We start from the raw sequence: 26,746 nt of genomic DNA, 5'->3' as shown, positions 1-26,746 counted from the left end.
CAGCTTTTGGTGAAATGTCACCTGCAGCTAGTAGTAGAAGAACAGAAAGAGACAGCAAGTGGTTGAATAATTTGTAAGGGTGTTTTTTATGCTGCACCATGGAGGAAGATGGGTCAGGGTGATGTATGAGGGTAAAAATTGTATGCAAACTGAACATGGGTGATAGAAGGAGGGAGGAACTGATGCAGAGAAAAGGGTCAAAGGGTAGAACTCTTTCTTTCTTTAATGGAAGGGTACCAGCAATTTTATCGACGTGTGTAGTTAATACCACTATTTTACAGTGTTCACTGAGATTTGTGGTCAACTGTGTGTCGCAATTGTGCTCTAACTTCTTAAACCATTAATTATCATACTTTTAAAAAAGAAAAGGCATCTTGAATATTAGTATTTTTTATTTATTCCTCCAACAAATATCAGCTGCTATCAGCAGCCTTTTTCCTGTTTCATAGATCAATTTGGTCATGAATGAAGAAATCATCCCAAATGAAGATTTCATATAACACCTTTCTCTTAACCAAAATTACATTGTAACACGCAAACACTGTCTTGTCTTTAAGGCACAACACATCATTATCCACATTCTCATTGCCAAACCTATAAAAGAGACAGCATGTTAATCTTTTAGATCTCACTGCCCAACCATTCCCCCCCTCCCCCCCAAAAAAAGAAAATTAGAAACGTTACATCCACTTTCAAAATCAGCTGCTAATAAAATCACAGTAAATTATTATTTGTTTTGTCAATAATTTACACAAAATTACAGGTCTAGACATGATTGTCTTCGTATAGTTGGAGTGCATTCTATATTCAGATTTTCCGGGTTAGGTAGGTTTATGTCTGATTCACACCTCAGTGCTGAGAATAATATCCCATTATGAGGAATGTTGAATGTTGAACAACCACCTCTTCAGTCGGAAAACATGTGCCTGTGTTCATCAAGAGTTCTGCACATCTTCTCTTCACCACGGTCTTCCGCTGACCAATGCTTTCAACTCTTAACTGTCCAAGGTTACTCAGTGTCATTCTGCAGCACTCAGCGTCATCATTTTCCTTCATCTAGCAGTCTGAATTCTTTGTCATCAATCATCACTGTTGATTTTCCATTAAGACAGTCCATGTGTGTAAAAAGCCTGAGGCATTAAATCACACATAAAAATTCAGTGTGTACTTAAAATATAATATATATATATTTATGTACATATTAAAAAAGACCGTCCAAGATGTAAATAGTTACAAATATTCTAGTTCCAGTGCTTGATGAAGAGCCAAAAGATCTGAATGACTTGATATTCTCCAAAAAGGCATGTTATTCTGAAGGGCAATAGAGAAAGGTTTATAATTAAATATGAATAAAATATCAAAAACTACCTTAAACAGTAATAATAGTAATAATCAACCTAAAACACTTTTTTAATCAAATGGCATAATTTGACAGTGGTACCTTCTAAGCCAGTCAAATTACATCAAAGAAGTCCTATGGCTATGATCATATACTGTGGTGGCAGGATTCCCTACAGATATTGCATGTACCCCCTGGGGTTCACTTATGGCATGGTGAGAGCCTAGGTTCTAAACCACACAACACATACCAAGGTATTGCCAATATTCTGGCCCTCCAGTGTTAAAATGTTAATTATGTAAGACAACCTGAGATTATTAATATTATAATCTTAGTTTTTAATTCTGTTACAATTAAAGGGGCATTCCGGTTTCATTATATTGATAACCTATCCTCAGATCAGTGGGGAGATTTGACTCTTGGCATCACTGCGGATCAGCTGTTTGAAGTGGCTTTAGTGTTTGTGCGATAATTGCTGTTACAAACTGTCGTGTTGCATCCTCTTCAATGTTTATCTGCACCTTAACTTCATTCTAACAGTTTCCAAAAAAGCTATATTAACCCTGCACTGCTTCTACTATGAAGATGGAGTGCAGGAAACATTGAAGAGGAAGCAGCACTCACCCCTACAATCAACTGAGGATAAGTAACAAATGTCATGAAACTGGAAAATCAGAATCCCCCTAGTAGCCACCAATATGCCTTTTTAATAAGTAAGTATATGTACCCAAAATGTCCTGCAAAAAAACAAGTCCTCATACAGGTACATGAATGGGAAAAAAAAGTTATATCTCTTAGAAAGCGATGATGAAAAAAATGTGCATGGTCACTAAAAAGTTAAAAACCTAAAACGTGAAAATAAAAGATTTACCATGTTCCATTACTCAAGACTTCTCTAACATATCCTGTGTTTTCCCTGTCTATTAAAACCCTGACTTTTTACTAATTGATTTAATCTACTGGTGTCCCAAAAGTACCCCTACAATACCCAAAGCTTGCAGCTTGTGTATATAATTGCTGTTTGCCAGACACATCCAACACATGGCAGGCTAAGCTCAAAATGACATCTCTGGATTCTCAAGGACCTGCCAAAATCCTACTCTTATTGGATCACATGCTGTCTGTAAGCCTCTGAACCAATCAGGGCAAGCTCCACTCCCTCTCAGGGTCATGTGAATTTCCAGCTTTATCAGCCCTGCTATTTCCTGCTAATTTTCACCGTAAAATGTTGCGAGTACAGTTTTGCGCGATTTGGCCAAAGCGAATGTCCAAAACTTCATATTTGTTTGGCAGCAAAATATTTTGAAATTTGTAACAAATCCGATTAGTTTAGAATCAATATGATAAAATAAATTTTGTCTTATTAACCACTTGCTTACTGCCACAGAACTTTATATATCAGGGTGGTAAGCTGGAAACTGTAACCCGCTGTATAAAATTGTCAGGTTATATTATGTTCTGCTGGCTCCCTGCAGTCACATTGAAGATCCCAGAGAACAGACAAAATGGTGTCCAGACATGAGATCGCAGTGATAGGTTGTCAACTGTGAAAAAAAAAAGCTGGCAGGGACACAACCCCTGCTACTTGAAAAGTGAATTGTAATCCTGATGTCTGTGGCAAGAAGGGGTTAATTCACTTTTTTTCTTACAAAAAAAAGAAAAGTAAAAATAAAAAATGAATAATAAATATACAGTAAAAGTCAAGATTATTTTTTTATAGCTATAGTAAGTAGTTTTACCAATAGTATAGCAGACTACAAACACATGCATACACACATATATAAAATATAAAATAAAAAATATATTTATTAGTGGAATTTGTGTGGGTAAAATATAAAATATACAAACATACACACATTTTTTTTCCCATTTTATATCATATTTTGTTAAAAAAAATATAAGCAATTGTTTTAGCTATATTTTGTATAGTTTTTTTGTGTGTTTAAAATTTAAAAAACATGCATTTTTTTAAAATTTATAAAAATACAATTAAAAAGGCAAATCTTAAATGGTTCAAATTTCCCCAAGATGTATTCCTTGAAAGGTCAACATAAAATATACAGTACAGACCAAAAGTTTGGACATACATTCTCATTCAAAGAGTTTTCTTTATTTTCATGACTATGAAAATTGAAGATTCACACTGAAGGCATCAAAACTATGAATTAACACATGTGGAATTATATACATAACAAACAAGTGTGAAACAACTGAAAATATGTCATATTCTAGGTTCTTCAAAGTAGCCACCTTTTGCTCTGATTACTGCTTTGCACACTCTTGGCATTCTCTTGATGAGCTTCAAGAGGTAGTCCCCTTAAATGGTTTTCACTTCACAGGTGTGCCCTGTCAGGTTTAATAAGTTGGATTTCTTGCCTTATAAATGGGGTTGGGACCATCAGTGGCGTTAAGGAGAAGTCAGGTGGATACACAACTGATAGTCCTACTGAATAGACTGTTAGAATTAGTATTATGGCAAGAAAAAAGCAGCTAAGTAAAGAAAAACGAATGGCCCTCATTACTTTAAGAAATGAAGGTCAGTCAGTCAGCCGAAAAATTGGGAAAACTTTGAAAGTAAGGGCTATTTGACCATGAAGGAGAGTGATGGGGTGCTGCGCCAGATGAACTGGCCTCCACAGTCACCGGACCTGAACCCAATCGAGATGGTTTGGGGTGAGCTGGACCACAGAGTGAAGGCAAAAGGGCCAACAAGTGCTAAGCATCTCTGGGAACTCCTTCAAGACTGTTGGAAGACCATTTCAGGGGACTACCTCTTGAAGCTCATCAAGAGAATGCCAAGAGTGTGCAAAGCAGTAATCAAAGCAAAAGGTGGCTAATTTGAAGAACCTAGAATATGACATATTTTCAGTTGTTTCACACTTGTTTGTTATGTATATAATTCCACATGTGTTAATTCATAGTTTTGATGCCTTCATAGTCATGAAAATAAAGAAAACTCTTTGAATGAGAAGGTGTGTCCAAACTTTTGGTCTGTACTGTATATATATTGTTACTTTGAAGGAGTTTCTAACGTTACGGCACTGTACAACAACTGTACTGACAGAATTGTGCCGTAGAACCAGCAATAGAAAAATAGGCTGCTAAATCACAGCACCATCTGAAGCATTATTCTCAGCCTGATCTTTTTATGTACAGTATGTGCTGCTGAGGGAACTTCCAGTCTTAACTGTTTTTGTATTAGCATGCAGTTGGCAAACTCTTCAATGATCTTTAGTAGTGTTGGACGAGCATGCTCGGCCGAACACTGCGTGTGTTCGAGTGCAATGCCCGAGTCTCCACCCCACACTTTGTTGCCTGCTACACAGCCAAAAACGTTCATGGAGGTACTGGCACTCACTGTAATGCCGTAGCCATGTTGGTTACTGCTATTAAAGTGATTGGCTGGCCGGAACGTGTCATCGGGTGCTATATAGCACCCGATGACATGTGGTTCGGCTCAGTCTTTGTCAGGGAGAGTTGCAGCAGAAGGGACAGATAGTGTAGGGACAGGAATTGTTTTTTTAAGGCAGGGTTTACTGGTGAAAGGTGTTAGAGACCCAAAAGTCCTTTTAAGGACTTGTTTTATCTGGCGGCCATATATTATTAGCGCAACCTGCGCTAAATTGGGTACAATTGTTTGGCCGATGATGACAGTGACACAACCTCTGCTACATCTTTTGTGTTACATTTGCACTGCGTGTGTGCCCATTTCCAAAAGTCATCTACAGCTGCCACCGGTCTGGCAACGCTGCAGCAGCACTTGCAATTGAAACCTCACCGACTGTTGTGTGACGTGAGTACGCTCTGGAACTCCACATTCCACATGTTGGCCAGGGTTTGTGAGCAGCAGAGGGCAGGCGTGGAATACCAGCTGCAACATGGTCATCGCCTTTCCAGTCAGCTTCCGCTCTTCACAAGCGATGAGTGGGCATGAATGTCTGACCTCTATGAGGTTTTACGCAACTTTGAGGAATCAACACAGATGGTGAGCGGCGATGCCGCTATTATCAGCGTAACCATCCCACTTCTGTGTCTACTGAAACGCTCGCTGCTCACAATGAAGGCGGATGCTTTGCATGTGGAAGAGGTGGAAATGGCGAAAGACAGTACACAGGGTGATAGCCAGACCACCCTCCATTCGTTTTCTCAGCACGAATTGGATGATGATGATGATGAGGAGGAGGAGCAGGAGACAGTTGCCTCTGCTACAGAGGGTAATACCCATTGCAGGTTTATTCCATCTGTTTAGCGTGGATGGGCCGAAGAAGAGGAAGAGGATGAGGAGATTGTCATCCTCCTGATGAGAACAGCAAAGTCTTGTCTGTTGGGACTCTGGAACACATGACTGACTTTATGTTATGCTGCCTTTCCTGTGACCCTTGCGTTATACGCATTTTGACCAACACCGATTACTGGTTGTTCACCCTTCTCGACCCCCGCTACAAAGAAAACTTCTCATCTCTCATTCCTGTGGTGGAGAAGACTAGCAAAATGGTGCAATACCAGAAGGTCCTTGTGAAAAAATTGCTAAAAAAAATTGCCATCTGACAACGCTGGCGGCAGAGTACGTAGTTCCTTGGCCAACCGAGGAGGGGAGATGAGGGGAACACACAGCAGTTCCAACAGAGGCAGGTCAACACTCTCCAAGGCCTGAGACAGTTTCATTACACCCCGCCAGCACCCTCACCCTGATGTGCAGCCTACTGTCACAAGGAGGGAAAAGTTTTGGAAGATGGTGAAGGAGTACGTAGCAGACCGTGTCTGCGTCCTCAGTGATCCCTCTGTGCCTTACAACTATTGGGTGTCCAAGCTGGACACTTGGCACAAACTGGCGCTCTACTCCTTGGTGGTGCTGGCCTGCCCTGTCGCCAGCGTTTTGTCAGAGCGGGTATTTAGTGCTGGTGGGGGCATAATAACTGATAAGCGCACCCGCCTGTCAACTGAAAATCCTGACAGGTTGACTCTTATCAAAATGAACAAGGCCTGGATTGCCCCTGACTTCTCTACTCCACCAGAGGAAAGCGGCTGAACATAATGGCTCTTTAAATGTGTTTTTTATGGTTTATTGAATACACTGTATTTCCATGCACCCCTTCCACCACAAAAAAGGGTATATGGTTCAATCTTCCTTTCGTCGTCCTCCTCCATCATACCAACATGCTTATTAGGCTGCCTTCGCTCCTAATGTTTTAGAGGGTCAGCTCAGCAGCAGACCCTCACCCCTAATGTTTTAGAGGATCACCAGCAGGCTCTCACCCATAATGTTTTAGATGGTCAGCTCAGCAGCAGACCCACACCCCTAATGTTTAGATGGTCAGATCAGCAGCAGGCCCTCGCCCCTAATGTTTTAGAGGGTGACCAGCAGGCCCTTGCTCCTAATGTTTTTGAGGGTCACCAGCAGGCCATCAATCATAATTTTTCAAGTGTATGTATGATGCCTTCCTTTATGTGTAATAAAGAGTGTATTGGAGTGCCTGTTACTTGTAATTTTTGGCAGCCCTTTCTCTAAGTGCATAGGCTTTATGAGTGTAGGAGACCACTACCTGAACAATTGTACCACAATGTGAATGAGGCCCTCCTTTATGTGATATATAGGTTGTATCAGAGTGCCTCTTCCTTGTAATTTTTGGCAGCACTTGCGCTTTATATACAATTAAATATACAGGAAAGAATGTTTCCTAACAATTTTTCCCCTAAAATAAATTTTATCTTCGGTTTGGTGCGTGTTATTGTCAGTCTGCAAAAGTGGCACACTACTCAGACAACATCGTTCCCAGCAGCGACCTGGGAGTTCAGGATGCATCCAGACATCCTCCCCATGCTGTTCCCGAACCATTTCAGTGGTGTTTCCATCAATTTCTGACCTTTTCCTATGCACCAGACACCCTGCCCTCTTCAGAGCAGGGGGTGCCTGGTTTAATGCTCGGATTCTCCCATTGACTTCCATTGTGCTCAGGTGCTCTGTAGAGCACCCGAGCATCCCAAAGTGTTCTACTCGAGCACTTTGGTGCTCGATCAACACTAATCTTTAGTGATCAGAAATGAAGTAACAGCACAGTGGCTCAATGGTTAGCATTGGTGTCTTCCACTACTGGGATCCTGGGTTTTATTCTGTCCAAATATACATCTGTATAGAGTTAGGTGTTTGCGTGGGTTTCATCCCACTTTCCAAAAATATACTGACAGGGATTGTGAGCCATTGGAGACAGCAATAAATTAAAATGTCTGAATATGTCAGTGCTACAGTACATAAGTGAGTAAAATAAATATTTATGGATCAAGAACATAAAGCTTAAAATATCATTTATTGACAAAGTTTGAAGGCTATGTCCACCTTTGGCAGCAATTTTGTTTTATGATTGCATTTTTACTAATTCTGTGCTAAACATTATTTTTTTCACTTGGTTTTTTATTAAAAATATGGAGCCATTATGTCACAAAGGGTTTACTGTTTTTCTAGCTGTGTGAATCCAAATGTCACTTTTTGCCAGTCATATAATATCCCTTACCCCTAAATTGCTAAGAGATCATAAACACTTATTTAAGCCACATTCTTATCGGTAAGATAAGGACTGAGCTTTGCTGAGTCTGAGAGCAGGGATAAGGAGCCTGTCAGCACCATGTCTGACAGAGCAGAGAGAAAATTCAGATCCTTCTAGTAGAGTATCCCAGCTCTGTACAAAGACATTATTTTTACTTCATAATAAGTACAATGCATTAATAAAAATGCCCCCAAAGGTGTACATAGTCTTTAAATGGTTTTATCTTGGCAGATTGCAGATTATTGTATTATATTATATTTTGTACTTATTTTTTACCTTTGCTATTTACAGTATATTCCACACTGTCTTTAGTACAAATCAGACTGAAAGTGGAACAATCTAGCTATGAAAAATGAAACTATATACAATACAGAAAGAGAGACATATGTAAGTAAGCATTTTCAGGACCCACAAGAATATATTTTACCTTTTTTGCCGCCTGTTCTTCTTCTACACCATCCCCAATTACAACATATACTACTTTTCTGCCAAACCTTTGTATTATGCGTTCAAAGCAACTTTCTTTCCCTGAAAGATAAATGAGAGCAAAATTCAGTTACCTAATTACAAGCATGAGCTTCATCTTGGGAATTTCTCACAACAACAAAAGTTACATGAGAACCAGATCTGGACATTATACACTGATAACAGCTTACTTTGCCTGAAAAACAATGCAAGGCTTTGTTTCTGGTCTAACTGCTCTGTCATCATGTACCCAAAGTTTGGGAGCACACTGTATATAGCATCCCTTATTAAAGTTTTCAGATCAGCAATTGAGACATACTATATATTGGTTGGAGTTACCTGTTATGTGTGCACTTTATAGTGTCGTTTGCTTAATCTGCAACTGTTAAACTCCCGTGTTTACATAAGGAATACCATTATATGACCCATGTCTTAATTTTTTACCAATTTTATTCTTCTGCAGGCTCCAAATCAAATTCACAGTTTTCTTTGAGGTTAGCTACAAAGACTAACTGCTATACTGCCTCTCATAAACAGCACACACAAGGAAGAACAGATCCTACTGACCCAGGCTCGGACTGGCCCACAGGGGTACAGGGGAATCCCCCGGTGGGCCCCTGAGCAAGGTGGGCCCCTAGTCTCCCACCCCCTGCACAAGTGGCACATAACACAGTAGACTTACTGCACTACATACATATATTCAATGTACAGCACCTCAACCAGCCTATTTTCATATTAAAAACGTGTTAGATTATTTATTATATTTGAATGTATCCGTACAGTGGCCAAAATACATTTTACTGTCGGGCCCTAGGCACCCCAGTCCGACACTGTACTGACCCATCACTTTCTAACACACTCCGAGACAAACTGCAGCATGAATGACATTATAATGCAATACGGAGCAGTGTAGGTGGGAACTAAGCACTGAAGTGAGATAGAAAACTTACTATCTCATTTTTCTCTCTCTCCCCTATCCATAGACTTCTATAGGCTCCAACTGTAACCTGATCTTATTACGCTGATGATCCAGCTCTCTCTCACTAAAGACAGACTTTTGCCAATAAATTTCAAGTGACTGATCAGTGTAGAAGGTGTGTGTGGGGGATGCTAAAGTAATCTGATGACTTTTAATAGGTTTCTTTCTCACTTGCCATTGCTCCAAAGTCTTATTTACGGTAACAGTGCCTCTTCCAGGAAGCAGGCCTTTTAAAGGGGTATTCCAGGATTTTACTATTCAGGGCCTATCCATCAATTTCTGATCAGAAGGGGTCATGCACTGCTGCCAGTCAACTGTTCTGCAGTACTACTCAAGACCTACACAACAATGTTTCCTGTGGAGTGGAGTGCATGAATCTGGTTACTGCAGAGCTGTGCCCACTGAACAACACCCGAGCAACTAGCTCCATCCACTACACAATGGATAGAGATTTATAATTCCAGCGTAGAGATGAGCAAAGTTTTGAAAAATAAGATTCGGCAGCTTTGCCGAAGTTCACCAACAAATTCAATTTGTTCTGAATTAATTTGTCACAAATCTGGTATACCCAGCCCAATATGCCTAATCATATTCTTCTGACTTGGTGGCCCAATCCCAGTTTGAAGACTTTGAACTTAAACTGCAAGGAAGGGTGCAGGGAGAGTGCTGTGAGGGTTCAGGGAGACTGCATGTACATCAGTGTTCAGTGCACTAAGAATTATATTTTATCCCTTCTGTTAGTTGATTTACTGTGCATCAGTATTACAAGTCAATGTTACCATCAAGTCTAATTTATCGCCAAGACTTAACTGAGCAGTGCACCAAGATTCAAGTAGTCAGCAGCAGTGGCAGCAATACTGTGCACCAAGATGCATTGCTAATCCCTTGTGTTAAACCAAAAGAAATGCAAACAGCACCCCTCAGCAAAAAACCCATGTGCACCCCTGCAGGAGCTGGGTCCAAACGGCTTCTTAGTGGAACAAAATAAAGAAATGGAGGGAGCGCCAATAAAGTAGTGGTGAAAAAAGAGGTTCTTTTAATCTATGTTATGGCAGTCGAAACATATTATTTTTAATCCCTTCTGTTATCTGTCAAATTACTGTGTGTCAGTAATACAGCTCATTGTCACCGTCAGATCTAATTTATCACCATGGACTTAACTTTGCATTGCACCAACATTCAAGTAGTGGCCCCATGACAGAGTGGGAAGGGTGGCAGCAACAACAGTGGCAATAGCAGTGACAGTAGTGGCCCCATTACAGAGTGGGGATGGTGGCAGTGGTAGTAACAGTGACAATAGTGATCCCATGACAGAGTGATAGCAGAAGCAGTGGCAGTAAGGTTGTGTTCACATGACTCTTTGTTTTTCCATTCTTCTGATTTGTCAACCCCCCCCCCAAAAAAAATAAACAAACAAAAAAAAATGATCCTGTATTCTGAGCATCCTTAAACTAGTCAGTATTTTGCATCAGTATTTGATCAGTATTTGTAAGCCAAACCAAAAGTGAGTCCAAAACAGAGATAAAATCTGATGGAAATATCTACATATTTTCTGTGTTTTGGACCCACTTCACGCACGGACCCTCTATCACATGATCAGTATTTTTTATCAGTGTTTGATCTGTATTTGTAAGCCAAAAACAGGAGTGTGTCCAAAACAGCACTAAAATATAATGGAAATATTTACATCTCTTCTGTGTGTTTTGGACTCACTCCTGCTTTTGGATTAAAAATGCAGATCAAATACTGACCAAATACTGACCGTGTGAAAGAGGCTTTACGAATGCTTAAAATACAGGATAATTTTTCACCCTGTTCTTCTGACGGATCAGAAGAACAGGAAAATGAATGGCGAACATTGCCAAACAGGGACAATAGTGGCCCCATAACAGAGTGGGCTGGGGGGGAGGGGGGCAGTAGCCGTGTCATACAGCACAAGATGGTGGCTGATCACAGTAGTAGTAGAACCCAACAGCAATGTGATAGCAAGGGCGGGGCCAGTTGTATGCATATACTTGGAAAACTGCAACATGTACTTATCAGGAGGCCAAGAAGCCCCTTTGTAGGAATATCAGTAGAGGCAGCAGGCAGGTGGCATCAGATTAGTGGCAGCATCAGAATGGTGGCAGCATCAGCACATGGTGAGAAGTAATGCCCCATTTTGCACAATATTCCAGTGTGCCAGCATACTACATTATGATCATTAGTGGCAGTAGATACTGAGAGACCCAGGGACTGGCCCAGCATCTGCTCAACGTACGTGTATAGGGCTGGTACAGCTTTTTTGGAAAAGTAATGTTGGCTCGGGATTTTCCACCTTGGGTGCGCACAAGTCATCTGTTCTCTGAAATGTGCACAGTCAACTACCTCGAAAGGGAATGACTATAACTTTAGTTTCTGCACCTATACTGCACACACACTGTTGTCTTTTTGCAATCACCTTGGTGATCGATTGCTGTAGAAACAAGTCACAAGGAGCAGGAGGAGCATCAGCAGCAATAAACAACATTGAAATCGATGGGAAAGACCGACAGCGTACTTCTGCTGACGTTGAAAAGCCTTAATTGCTTTAGAGGGGTTACGGGCCAGTGGGAGATGCAGAGATTCCCACATCATGCTGTAACACTAAATGAAAGGCACGGTTTTCCCATACCACTTTATGTTAACACTCCATGTCTTGATGTAGGGCTGTCATGCCAACATTAGCACCCTGGCTGTGCCTCACCTTCTGCCCACACATCCTGCATACTGCCATGCTAACGTCCCCCAGTGACTTGGTGAAGAATTCCAACACAGCTGAGTATAGCATTTTCCCTCCACCACTGCGTGATGCCTTACTGCCACTGCTTTTATGAACCCATAAACTACTAATGTGTTCCTCACAGATGGTGTACCCCTCCTGCATTTGACTACAGATCTCCCACTGCTTCCGCCCTGCTGTCTCAGGGTCACCCTTTCAACTTGCTGTCTCACAGGCACGTTTCTATCCTACTGTCTCACAGGCACGCTGCCACCCTCGCCCTTGATGATGATGATACCCACTCTTCACTTGGCTCCCACGTGCAATCGGCTACACCATCATCTACATATGTTTGGTCATCACTTATGTCACCCTCACCTGTCTCTTGCGCATGTCCCTCACCTCTCGCAACATGTGATCCCACCGAGTGTCATTATCTGTAGTTGCACACCTAAAGGAGACTGCAGCGCACTTCTCCTCCAAGTCTGCTGACTGTCCTCACAAAGCTCATCATCGCTAAATAGTGAAGCAGAGATGGTGGCTACCATTATCTGGTTAACAGACGGGGCAGCAAAAGCAAGAGTCAGGTTCAGGACAGATGAGGGCATAGAGGCAGTTTCCGGCCATGCCAACTAAGCGTGGAACGCACCGATTCCTGGCTGTGTGTATCTGTTGTCACTTAAGATGATGTTGAAGAGCAAGTCAGCCATTCCAGTACAGCTGGATTGTTGGTCAAAACTCGACTGCTGGATGAAAGTGGCAGCTCTGGCCTGTTGCTGCGGCTGCTACCATCACTTCTTCTGCTGCTACTTGTACCAGCTACAGCAACATTTTTGCCACTGCCCATTCCTTTAGAAGTCACAGGCAACTATCTGTTGGCCATGTATCGCTAACAGAAGGTATTAGCAATGATACATTTTGTTCCACTGCAGTTATGTACAACGCAAAAAATTGCACCTGCCCGTAAAACAGACACAACTTATGCAACAGTTAACATAACAGATTAGCTATGAATGTCAGTGTACTGTACAGTGATGCACTCAATGATATATGACACCTGCCGTTAATACTAGAGATGAGCGAATTTCTAAAAAATTTGATTTGGTCGGTTTGCAGAATTCTCTGAAAAGATTTGATTCAAATTTAAACAGCTATTTACTGGCTGCAGAGAGCCTGTACAGTGGTGTAGAACAATGCGCCTTGCAGTAACATGCATAGGGTTGTCAAACAATACTGTGTCAGAATGACACACACATGACAGGCGTCGTTCTTAGAATCACTGCACACTTCACTTATTTGGGCAGTTACCGGGGCCAAAACTGACCAAATATCTCAAGTGTGAACTCAGCATTAGTGTCACCGCCAGTTCTGTGAGAAGATCTGGCAGACGTTCTTCTCTACCTCTTGTATGATGTTCTTTGTTTTGGTTTCACTTTCTCATCTCCTTTCCTTCTGCCAGGTGTCACTTATTTTGACTAATTGTTTTCCTTTATAATCCCTCCCATACTGCCTCACTTTGCGGTTTATACTACTTCCTGGATGAGGTGTTCACTGCTGGAGGCTGCTTCTGCTGTTTGTTCAGATAAGTCATTTACTTTATTGTGTTTCCTTGCTGGCTTGATTCCGTCCGTATTAAGTGCAGGGAGCCGGTGGTCGTGTCCCCTCACTATTATAGGGTTTTCAGGTGTCACACAGTATAAGGTACACGGGCATGCAATCGTCTACCATACATATCGTCTACCATACAGACCCAGTCAGGGAGAGCTCTTAGGGTTTTATAGGGCTCACCTATAAGCTCCTTAGTTTGGGATCAAGCCAGTCGCTCGTTTATTTATATGTTCCAGCTATCTGCTAATTTCATCCGTGACACTATAAAACCGCCATAACCGTCTTAAGCATGGATCTGGTTTCAGCCTTGATTGACCGCATGCAAGGTCTTACGCTGGAGGTAGCAGATCTCCGTAAAACTGTGTCTCAGTTTCAGGTGACCGGTTCTGCTGGCGTTCATGGAGTTTGTTCCGAGCCTAAGATCTCGCTCCCGGATACGTTCTCCGGGGGTAGTGAGAATTTTGTTCGCTTTAGAGAGGCTTGCAAACTCCATTTTCGCTTACTTCACCATTCCTCTGGTGATGAGGAGCAGAGGGTGGGGATCATCATCTCGCTGCTCAGGGATAACGCTCTTGGGCCTTTTCACTGCCGGTGGGGGCACGGCCCCTCCAATCGGTGGATGAATTTTTTGTAGCCCTGGGAGAGATATATGATGACCCGGATCGTATTGCTCTGGCTGAATCTAAACTGCGTCTTTTATGCCAGGGTAAACAGTCCGCAGAGATATATTGTTCTGAATTTCAGAGATGGGCAGCTGATACTGGTTGGAATGATGCTGCACTCCGAAGTCAATTTTGCCATGGTGTTTCGGAAAGATTGAAAGACGCATTCGCTTTTCATGAGAGACCAGCGTCGTTAGAGTCAGCCATGTCTCTAGCTGTTCGTATTGACAGGCGTCTTAGAGAGAGAGAGGAGACTACTCTTTCCTGTCATATTCAGCCCAAGGACAGTGGGGCTGTCTCATTCAGTGCGCAGGGGTCTCAGTCTGTCTCAATCCCCTCTGAGGAGGAGGCCATGCACCTGGGTTTGCTTGCCTCTGATAGTAGAGGATTCAGCTCTCAGAGGAGGGTTTGTTTCTGTTGTGGGGGTATAAATCATTTGGCTAATGTTTGCCCCTCTAGGAGATTCATGGCGTTTTTTGAGGGTAATAAAAACAAAAAAAAACCTCTAAAAACTTTCCATTTGCTACTATTGGCAAGGTTGATGCAGAAATCGAAGGTTTGCCGTTTGCTTGTAGTTCCCGTTTTCTCCTACCTGCCAGGGTGACGCTAGACAGCAAGAACATTGTTTGTGAGATTTTTGTAGATAGTGGAGCAGCTGTCAATCTCATTGATAATCAATTTGTAACAACGCATGGTTTCCAGGTATGCACTTTGGAAAATGATATACCTGTTTTTGCTATCGATTCCGCTCCACTTTCTCAAAGATCGTTAAAGGGCATAGTTCACAATATCCGTTTGACTGTGGGTGACGCTCATGTTGAGGATATGTCATGTTTCGTTTTAAGCAGATTACCTACTCCTCTAGTGTTGGGGCTACTAAACATAACCCCACCATTGATTGGCAAGCAAGGCAAATAAATGGTTGGAGTGCGTTTTGCAGAGAGAATTGCCTCACGGCGTCTCTTTCAAAGGTTTCTACCAAGACTGTGCCATCTTTTCTCTCTAAATTTTCGGATGTGTTTTCCGAGAGTGGTGTCCAGGAGTTGCCCCCTCACCGGGAATATGACTGCCCTATTAATCTCATCCCAGGCGCCAAGCTGCCAAAATCACGACTATACAATCTCTCCCAACCTGAAAGAGTCGCTATGCGTACTTATATCTCTGAGAGCCTGAGAAAGGGACACATCCGACCCTCGAAGTCACCTGTTGCCGCTGTTTTTTTTTTTTGTTAAGAAAAAAGATGCTTCTTTAAGACCTTGTCTGGATTTCAGGGAGCTGAACCGTATCACGATTCGTGACCCATATCCGCTTCCTCTGATCCCGGACCTGTTTAACCAGATTGTTGGGGCTAAAGTTTTTTCTAAGTTAGATTTAAGAGGGGCATACAACCTAGTCAGGGTCAGGGAAGGGGATGAATGGAAGACGGCCTTCAATACTCCTGAGGGTCATTTCAAGAATTTGGTTATGCCCTTTGGTTTAATGAATGCTCCGGCCGTCTTCCAACATTTTGTGAACAGCATTTTTTATCATTTAATGGGGAAATTTGTACTGGTGTATCTAGATGACATTTAGATTTTTTCTCCTGATTTCAAGACTCATCGGGACCACCTATGTCAGGTCTTGCTGATTCTGCGGGAGAATAAATTATACGCTAAACTGGAAAAATGTGTGTTTGCAGTTCCGGAGATTCAATTTCTTGGTTTTCTTCTCTCCGCTTCTTGTTTTCGGATGGACCCTGAGAAGGTCCGTGCTGTGTTGATTGGGAGCTTCCTGAGAATCAGAAGGTGCTGATGCGGTTTTTGGGTTTTGCCAATTATTACAGAAAGTTCATTTTGAATTATTCCTCTGTTGTTAAGCCACTCACTGATATGACTAAAAAGGGGGTGGATTTTTCCTCGTGGTCGGTAGATGTGCTTAAAGCATTTTCTAGCATTAAAGTGAGTTTTGCTTCCGCTCCCATTTTGGTACAACCAGATGTCTCTCTACCTTTTATTGTTGAGGTGGATGCTTCTGAGGTGGGTGCGGTCTTATCTCAGGGTCCCTCTCCTGCCAAATGGCGACCGTGTGCCTTTTTCTCAAGGAAACTCTCCTCTGCAGAGAGAAATTACGATGTGGGAGATAGGGAGTTGTTGGCCATCAAATTAGCTTCTGAGGAATGGCGCCATTGGTTAGAGGGAGCCAGACATCCTATTACCGTGTTTACCGACCATAAGAATCTGGCCTACTTGGAATCGGCCAAGCGTCTGAACTTGAGACAGGCCAGATGGTCTTTGTTCTTTTCTAGGTTTAATTTTGTTGTTACGTTCTGCCCTGGGGTTAAAAATGTGAAGGCGGATGCCCTGTCACGTTGTTTTCCGGGAGGGGGGAACTTTGAAGACCCGGGTCCCATTTTGGCTGAAGGGGTGGTCGTCTCTGCTCTTTATCTTGATTTGGAGGCAGAGGTTCAGGCAGCCCAGGCAGAGGCTCCTGATCTTTGTCCTCCTGGGAGGTTGTTTGTGCCTCTCGCTTTACGACACAAGGTTTTTAAGGAGCACCACGATACTGTCCTTGCTGGGCACCCGGGAATTAGAGCCACAGTGGATCTCATTGCTCGGAGATTCTGGTGGCCGGCTCTTTGTAAGATGTTTGAGGGTTTTGTGGCAGCCTGCGAGACCTGTGCTCGTGCCAAGGTCCCTCATTCACGGCCATCGGGTTCTCTCCTCCCGTTACCCATTCCTTCCCGTCCTTGTACGCATCTGTCCATGGACTTCATTACGGACCTGCCTCGTTCCTCAGGGAAGACTGTGATTCTGGTGGTAGTGGACCGTTTTAGCAAAATGGCACATTTCATTCCCTTTCCTGGGTTACCCAATGCTAAGACGCTGGCGCAAGCGTTTGTTGATCATATTGTTAAATTGCATGGCATTCCTTCAGACATCGTTTCTGATAGGGGCACGCAATTTGTTTCCAGATTCTGGAAGGCCTTCTGTTCTCGCTTGGGGGTTCAGTTGTCGTTCTCTTCTGCTTTTCACCCGCAGTCGAATGGTCAGACCGAACACGTCAATCAGAATCTGGAGACATATATGCGCTGTTTTGTGGCAGAGAATCATGAGGATTGGTATTCTTTTTTGTCCCTGGCTGAGTTTGCTTTAAATAACCGTCGCCAGGAGTCCTCTGATAAGTCACCATTTTTTGGTGCATATGGCTTCATCCGCAGTTTGGGACATTCTCTGGAGAGGGGTTTACCTGATGAGGAGAGATTTTCCTCGTCTTTGTCATTTATTTGGCAAAAGATTCAGGGTAATCTGAAGAGGATGAGTGAGAGATATAAGCGTGTGGCGGATAAGAGACGTGTGCCTAGTCTGGACCTGAATGTGGGTGATCTGGTGTGGTTGTCTATAAAGAGTATCAAACTGAAGGTTCCCTCCTGGAAGTTGGGTCCTAAGTTTATTGGGCCTTATAAGATCTTGTCCGTCATCAATCCCGTTGCCTTCCGCCTTGATCTTCCTCAGACTTGGAAGATCCATAATGTTTTTCACAAGTCCCAATTAAAACCTTATGTCCAACCCACTGTACCCATCTCTTTGCCTCTTCCTCCGATTATTGTTGATGGTAATCTTGAAATTCAGGTCTCTAGGATTGTGGATTCTCGCATTATCAGCGGTTCTCTTCAGTACCTTGTTCATTGGGAGGGTTATGGTCCTGAGGAGAGGATGTGGGTCTCAGTGGCGGACATTAAGGCCACTCGTCTCATCAGGGCATTCCATAGGTCTCATCCTGAGAAGGTGGTCTCTGAGTATCCGGAGTCCACCTGTAGAGGGAGGGGTACTGTCACCGCCAGTTCTGTGAGAAGATCTGGTAGACGTTCTTCTCTACCTCTTGTATGATGTTCTTTGTTTTGGTTTCACTTTCTCATCTCCTTTCCTTCTGCCAGGTGTCACTTATTTCGACTAATCATCTTCCTTTATAATCCCTCCCATACTGTCTCACTTTGCGGTTTATGGTTGGTTCAGATAAGTCATTTACTTTATTGTGTTTCCCTGCTGGCTTAATTCTAGGTGACCCTGACTCCGTCCGTATTAAGTGCAGGGAGCCGGTGGTCGTGTCCCCTCACTATTATAGGGTTTTCAGGTGTCACACATTATTAGGTACGCGGGCATGCAATCGTCTACCATACAGACCCTTGCATGTGCATAGCAGTCAGGGAGAGCTCTTAGGGTTTTATAGGGCTCACCTATAAGCTCCGTAGTTTATTTATATGTTCCAGCTATCTGCTAACTTCATCCATGACACTTACAGGTCGATGTCAAGAAGAAGCTCACTCCTTTTATACCATCGTCAGCTGATTCCACATAGATGTCTACAGAACCGGTTTTATTAATCGCTTATACAAGTAGAGCGCTCCTGACAGAGTGGAGAGAGTGTCAGCAGTAAGTTTGTGTTGACGCCACTGATTATTTTGCCCTTCCTCTGCTCCGTCAGGACAATAACCCCCCAAAAAATGGATCCTGTCTGTTGAGGATCCGCCTTCACTCAGTTAGCATTTGGTCAATAATCCATCAGTATTGCTAAAGCCAAAAAAAACAGGAGTGGAACAGAGATGGAATATTTGCAAGTCTTCTGTGTTTTGTACCCAATCCTGCTTTTGGCTACCAAATCATAAGCCAATTCTGATGGGACAATGTCATACAGGCCTTAAAGCTGCTACATAGACAGGATCCATTGTGCGTCTCATTTTTCCTTCCTTCTGACAGATCAGAAGAAGGGTCAAATAAATCATGATGTCAATAAGGCCAAAAAGGCAAAATAGTGGACCAGTCATGAAGTGGGGAGGGTGGGAACAGCATGAGAAGTCCACAGAGTGGCCCAATGACATAGTGATGAGGTGGCAGCAGCATGAGGAGACCACAGAGTGGCCCAGTGACATAGTGGTGATGTGGCAGCAGCATGAGGAGACCACAGAGTGGCCCAGTGACATAGTGGTGATGTGGCAGCAGCATGAGGAGACCACAGAGTGGCCCAGTGACAGAGTGGGGAGGTGTCAGCAGCATGAGAAGACAAATGAGTGGCCCAGTGACATAGTGTTGAGGTAGCAGCAGCATGAGGAGACCACAGAGTAGTGAGGTGACAGAAGCATGAGGGTACCACAGAGTAGTGAGGTGGCAGCAGCATGAGGAGACCACAGAGTACTGAAGTGGCAGCAGCATGAGGAGACCACAGCGTGGTGAATTGGCAGCAGCATGAGCAGACCGTAGAGTGGCCCAATTACATAGTGTTGAGGTGGCAGCAGCATGAGGAGACCACAGAGTGGTGATGTGGCAGCAGTATGAGGAGATCACAGAGTGGCAAGGTGACATAGTGTTGAGGTGGCAGCAGCATGAGGACACCACAGAGTAGTGATATGGCAGCTGCATGAAGAGACCACAGAGTGTCCCATTGACATAATGTTGAAGTAGCAGCAGCATGAAGAGACCACAGAGTGGTAAGGTGGCATCAGAATGAGGAGACCACAGAATGGTCAGAGACATAGTGTTGATGTAGCAGCAGCATGAGGAGACCACAGAGTGGCACAGTTACAGAGTGGGGGGCTGGGGGGAAATACCAGTACCAGCTGAAGATGGTGGCTGGCAGAAGGAGCACCTGGCATCAGGTGTGGTATCAGGCAAATGGCAGCATCAGTATAGTAGCTGAAGAAGGTAGCCACAAGAAACAGGCCTCTTGTCAAAGTGTAGGTATGGCACTATGGATTATCTAGTCTGATGCATCAGGCACTGGTTTGGAAAATCCTGGCTGATCCACGCCTGATTCATCTTCACAAGCGTCAGTTTCTCCACATTTTGGGTGGACAGGCGAGTTCTCCTTGGGGTAACTATGGCCACCACCGCACTAAACACCCGCTCTGATGGCCAGGCAAGAAAGCTTGTCCAGGGCAAACTCGATAAGTTGTGGCCACAAATTGAGTTTGGCTACCCAGTTGTCCAGGGGATTTTTGATGTGGGGTGGCAGGGTGCACTCCAAGTATGCCACAACCTGCTGGTTCAGTTTCTGCTCTATGTCTACATGCTGCTGCTGGTGTTTCTTCACTAGCCGGGTGAAAAAAACTGCTCGTCAACAACTCTAGACTCAAGCTGCTGCTGATGTAGCTGGTACTGCTCCTACCCCCCACCCCACCACAGCAGCCATGGCAGTGGAACAAGAGTGCAAAAGCCCCCCCAGTCAGACCTGCGAGAGGATGGACGATGTCGCAGATAGGCAGCGGCCAACTGACTACATAGGATGTCTCTATAGTAGTTCAGTTTGTCCTCCCTCTCAGCGGGTGTAAAAAAAGCCCACAATTTTGGACCGGTAGCGAGGGTCCAATAAGGTGGTGAGCCAGAAGTCATCCCTCTGCCGAATGGTGACAATTCTGCTGTCACTACCCACCCAAGTGAGCATGCAGTGGGCCATTTGCACAAGTGACTTGGAGGGACTCCCTGCCTCCATCTCCACTGCATACTGCCACGGTGTGCCTTGGTCATCTGCCTCATCTTCCTCATCTCCCTCTTGCTCCTCTGGTTGCTCCTGCTCCTCCTCTTCTTTCACCTGTGTAGAAAAAACACCCATTTCGCTACACATTGCTTGTGCTCCAATGTCCTCCTCCTCCTTATCCAGATCAGCACCCACAGGGCTTATGTGGCCGTGAGATGTAGGTGTCATGTCTCTTGTCCCCTGGCCAGCCAGATTTAGCAGCATCTGTTCCAGGACATGAATCAGTGGAATAACGTTGTTCATCCCGTAGTCCTGGCGACTGACAAATAACGTGGCCTCCTCAAAGGGTCCGAGCAAACAGCAGGTGTCACACATCAGCTGCCACTGGCTAACATTGTAGTTACACAGGGGAGTACCTCCCTCTGCCTGTATCATCAAGAAATTGTTTATGGCCATTCTCTGTTCATATAATTAAGTTGCTGGTGTGGCTGGGCAGGAGCTACATTTCCCCAGTGGGCCGTAAAGGATATATATTGTCCTTGACCATAGTTACAGATCCACACGTTGGCGGTGCCCTGCATTTTGGCAGACACCGACAGGCTCAAGGACTGGCCCACCTTCTGTTCTACATATGTGTGCAGGGCTGGGACTTTCTACCTCGGCTCAGCACAAGCCACCAGTTCTCTGAAAGGTGCAGAGTCCACCACTTGGAAAGGGAGGGACCCATTACCAGCAACTTGGCCAGGAGAACGTTCAGCCTCTGCACCGCTGGATGAGTGCATTCATACTGTTGTCTCTTGGCAATCGCTTTGGTGATCGATTGCTGACAGAATGACTGATGAGGAGTAGGAGCAGGAGCATCAGGACTATAAGATGATGGGAAGGACAGACAGCTCCCTCTGGCTGAGGTGGTGGAGCCTTGACTGCAAGAAATTGGGTGGTTGCCACTGGGTAATGTAGCAGTTGCTGAGGCAGGCTGGATAACCACATCGGAGCCACGGTTCTCCCAGGCCACTTTATGGTGACGCTGCACATGTTGATGCAGGGCGGTGGTGCCAACATTGGCACCCTGGCCACGTTTTACCTTCTGCCCACAAATTTAGAAAATGGCCATGTTCACCTCCTCTGGCGGCCTGACAAAAAAATTGCCACACCAGTGAGTATGGCATTTTCCCCTCAACATTCTGTACTGACTGCCTGCTACTACTGCCTCCGTGAACCCCTGCGCCGCTACTTTCAGAGCATGTAGTCTCCTGCGAAGTGGGCGATCTACCCTGGGGATGTTTGGCTCCCGACCTCCCACTGCTGCCACCCTGCTGACTCCCGGCCATGCTACTGACTTGCTGGCTCCGCCGCTGCCTCACTCGCAAGCTGCCACCCTCTTCTCCTGATGATGATGAAGCCCCTTCATCACCCCACTCCCAATTGCGATCGGCTACATCATCATTGAGTACTGTCTGCACATCACTGATGTCCTCATCAACGGTCTCTGAGCCAGGAGCCTGACCGCTCCCACGCCACTCTCCTCATCACTACTTTCCCGCCTACCGGAGGAAGCAGCGGATGTCTCCTCCAGATCTTGGCTAGGCAGTAGCTGCTGACTATCCTCTAGTAGCTCATCCTCGCTGTGTAGTGGAGCTGAGCCCACAGCATATAATGCTTGTCTGGCGGAGGGAACAGAAAAGGACAGAGGCAGGTTGAGGACAGGTGAGGGCACAGGGCCGGCTCGCGGGCCATGCCAACTAAGCATTGTGTCTGAAGAACCCACCGACTCTTGGCTGAGGGTGTCTGATGTCACTTGCGATGAAGTAGAAGACCGAGTCAACCATTCAAGCAAAGCTGGGTTGCTGTTCAAGACACGACAGCTAGATGACACTGGGAGCTCAGGCCTCTCGCTGCGACTCCTACTGCCACTACCCCTTCTTCTGCTGTCTGCGACAGAAACATTTTGGCCACTGCCCGTTCCCTTTGAAGGACCTGTCACTTGTCTGTATGACATATTGTTAGATAAAATAATTAAATGAAAAGGGAATTAATACACTCCAAAAAAGCTGTAGAACAATGTAACTTGACCACAAAGTGGCAAATAAAACGTATTTATTTTTTCCACTAATACACCCCAAAAAAGGCTGTAGTACAATGTAACTGCAACACAGAAAATAAGATGTACTTTTTTTTCTATTAAAACACCCCAAAACAATGTGTAGTACAATGTAACTGCACCGCAGAATGGCAAATATGTACTTTCTTTTACACTTATACAACCCAAAAAAGCTGTAGTACAAAGTAACTGCACCGCAAAATGACAAATAAATACGTACTTTTTAGACTATTAATACACCCTAAAAAAAAGTGTATAGTACAATGTAACTGCACCGCAGAACGGCAACTAATGTTTTTTTTTTTTTTTTTTTACACAAATACACCCCAAAAGAAACTGTAGAACAATTTAAATGCACCACAGAGTGGTTAATATGACGTACCGTATTTTTTGCCCTATAAGACACATTTTTTCCCCCCAAAAGTGTGGGGGAAATGGCAGTGCGTCTTTTGGCAGTGAATGCTGCCATTTAACACTGATACATCACCGTCCGTGATGCTGCACAGCGCGGCTGGCGATGTATCAGTGGGGAGGGAGAAGGGGCTGGGGGCCAGCAACTGATATTGGTATGGCAGCGGGGGCCGGTGCAGTCACTGTATTCTATTACACCGGGCCCCGCTCACTGTAGTATTCATATGTAACGTGTAGGCATGGGAGCTTTGTTAAACTATAGAAATCCTCTGCAGCAGTGAATAGCTCCTGGCCCTATCTCATATGAAGGATGGCCTTATGCCTATCCCATATGTTGCATGTTAAATTATTTATAAGAGCAAGCCTATTCTGCATACAGTATACTGCAGAGTGTGTCCTGAAGATCCTTCATTCTCTATAGCTTGGTTATATTTGTTATAAAGTGAATGAAAACTCTTACCTATTTTCGTTGCGCTATAGATATTTTCAATTGGAAAAACTCCTCCGAGACTATACAGCAAGACTTTAGAAAGTGCTGGAATAAGTTGTGTTGTTGTCACCAAGACATTTACACTATTACTTCTGTGGGGGAAAAAAAAAATACATGTAAAATTACAATATCTGTAAAACATAAGAACAAGAACTGGATTGCAAATTCTCACTATGCTTTTATCTAATAACTGCTTCTCAGCATAATTAACATTCTGCTTCTCAGCGCAGCGCAATTGATCGTATACCTACCCCTATGCTGCATGCTGTACATGAGGCATTAGTATACAATTTGATCAAAAAGCATAGGACCACTCACCGCGACAAGGTTGTCACTTTGAATAGAACCCTATTCTAAATTTAGCGCAGCGCTGCACGGTGACCACTGACGCCACAGCACCGCACCAGCAGGCAGCGGGACCCAGCAGTCAAACAGCGCCCTCGCTGTCTGGCAAAGCCACCCTGGCACTGAGCCCCACCAACCCACCAGCACAGCACCAAAGCAACAATGGCCGCCGTGCAGTACTGCACCATGTGAACAGGTGTGGAACACACCTTATCACATACTCTCAGGAACTCCAACTGAGAGGTACAAATTTATACACCCTTAGGGCTTGTTCACACGACCGTGTGAAGCCGGTGCCTGTATTGCGGACCGCATTTGCGGATCCGCAATACACGGGTCCCGTTCTGTGGCCATTCTGCATCACGGATGCGGACCCATTTATTTCAATGGGTCTGCAAATCCGGAGATGCGGAACGGTGTGGAACGGTGTGGAACGGAACCACGGAACGGAACACTACGGAAGCACTACGGAGTACTTTCTGAGGTTCCGTTCCGTGCTTCCGCACCGCAAAAAGATAGAGCTTGCTCTATGTTTTTGCTGAACGGAGGGATCGTGGACCCATTCAAGTGAATGGGGCTGCGATCCCTATGCGGCTGCCACACGGCAGGTGCCCATCCTTAGTCGACTGCAATTTGTGGACCACAGCACGGGCACGGGCTTCACACGGCCGTGTGAACAGGCCCTTATGCAGACTCTGCTAAATAAAATGCACCTGGGCCGAATGGGGAGGAGTGCTGATACCAGGAGGGAAAAGAGCATAGATTCTACAAAACATGTAAAAAATTGCGCTGAGAAGTGATGCTAATTATGCTGAGAAGCAGTTATTAGATAAAAGCATAGTATTGAGGATGTGCGATCCAGTTTCATTCTTAAATTTTACATGTCCTGTAGAATCTATTCTATTTCCCCCCTCTGGTATCAGCACTCCTTCCCATTCAGCCTAGGGTGGCTTTGCCAGACAGCGGGGCACTGTTTGACTGCTGGGTTCTGCTGCTTGCTGGTGCATTGCTGCAGCGCTGGTGGTCGCAGCGCAGCACTGCACCAAATTTAGAGTAGGTTCCAATTCAAAGAGGCAACCTTGTCGTGGTGAGTGGGCCTATGATTTTTGATCAAATTGTATACTAATGCCTCATGTACAGCATGCAACATAGGGGTAGGTATATGATAAATTGCGTTGAGAAGCGATGTTAATTATGCTGAGAAGCAGTTATTAGATAAAAGCATAGTATTGAGGATGTGCGATCCAGTTTCACTCTTATATTTTGCACTTTTTGTAAAATTACAATATCGACCAGTCTACCAATGTGCAATATTATTTGGCTCTGAACATAGTGATAAATCATTTTTAAAATATGTTAGATGAATACATAAATTTCCTGTAATCTTTTATGCCAAAAATTACACTGCTTTCACGTAGGTAATTAATGATAATAATATTAGTAGACACAATGAAATTATGAAATTACATTGTTTTTAGGAATTCCCATGCAAAAAAAAGAGTCCAGCAATATACAATATTAAACACCCACCTTAATTATTTTGAATCATAAAATAAACAGATTGTGACATGGTTGCTATAATATTGGGGAACTGAAATATAATTTGTGACTAATGCCAATTAAATTAATAAAATGTATTATAGCCAATAATATGGGATTACATAGAACATTGCAGCTATTATGTGGCACTATGGTGATACAAATAGATCACATTGTAGAGACAAAGAGGTGGCGATTTCATCTAGTATAGGATGCTAAAAACATTGCTAGTATAATGAGTGACACATTTCTATGTGATTTATAGAAACAGGGTAGCACAGTGCACTCAGCTGTTTCCATAGCTTCGGCCAACTCTGGCCACCGAATACAATGGGTATTCTGAGTGGTTTAGATGGGAACACTCCTTTAATGATAAAATTCTTCTTGTGTGCACTCACAACTAGGAGAAAGTTTATATGTACTATTGTATTATTGAGTTTAATGTATAAATGTATACAGTACGCTTCTATGCTTCTCCTAGTGGTGGCTGTAGAACTTTATTATTTTAAAGGCTTCAATGGCATTTTTTTATTATTGCATTTAACTCATTTTGGGCTAAAATATTTAACAGTTGATCGTTATTAAAAAATTTTAACAGTTTTTCCTTATATAGCTTTCTGTTTCACTAGCAAGCTCTCCCTTTACAGTTAAATCCCTTCAGAGAACTGCTCTGGTGGCTCAGGATGTTGCGTTTATCTCTGAACTCCTGACAGCTCATAAACACTCATCATAACTAAACCATTATCAGTTAGATTACAATATGGCTTTAATGAGTGTTTTTGAAATGTCAGGAGTTCCAAAATAAGGGCTACACTTCCAGCCATGAGCGCAGACTGATTCTCTGTGACACAGAAAGCAAAATAGTCTGTAGATACAATCAAAGTGAAGGTTGTAGAAAACATGGCTTTTCAGCACAATTTATAATAAATATAACTCTATGCTATGCACTAAAAGGAGGCATTAGTATACAGTTTGATCAAAGAGCATAGGCCCACTTACCGCGACAAGGTTGCCTCTTCAAGTGGGGACCTACTCTAACTTTGGCGCGGCAACCACCGGCGCCCCCGCACCGCACCAG

The 26,746-nt window shown here is 43.9% G+C and overlaps 1 protein-coding gene across 12 annotated transcripts in view; it reads right to left on the bottom strand.

The window, feature by feature from the left end:
* Nucleotides 1-406: 406 nt before the first annotated feature.
* EYA4 (EYA transcriptional coactivator and phosphatase 4) overlaps nucleotides 407-26,746 on the bottom strand; it is a 390,423-nt gene continuing 364,083 nt past the window's right edge. For all 12 annotated transcript variants that reach the window (XM_040429159.1, XM_040429165.1, XM_040429163.1 and 9 more), the window contains 3 exons: nucleotides 23,755-23,876; nucleotides 8,309-8,409; nucleotides 407-1,311 (listed from right to left, as the gene is read on the bottom strand). In XM_040429159.1, the coding sequence (XP_040285093.1) occupies nucleotides 1,231-1,311; nucleotides 8,309-8,409; nucleotides 23,755-23,876 (304 nt within the window). In that variant the 3' untranslated portion in view covers nucleotides 407-1,230. The remainder of the gene's footprint in view (nucleotides 1,312-8,308; nucleotides 8,410-23,754; nucleotides 23,877-26,746) is intronic.

Source organism: Bufo bufo, chromosome 4 (assembly GCF_905171765.1).
Source record: "Bufo bufo chromosome 4, aBufBuf1.1, whole genome shotgun sequence".
In the NCBI taxonomy this organism is placed as follows: domain Eukaryota; kingdom Metazoa; phylum Chordata; class Amphibia; order Anura; family Bufonidae; genus Bufo; species Bufo bufo.
The sequence above is the reverse complement of the archived record's forward strand: the minus strand, read 5'-3'. Positions and strand labels throughout refer to the sequence as shown.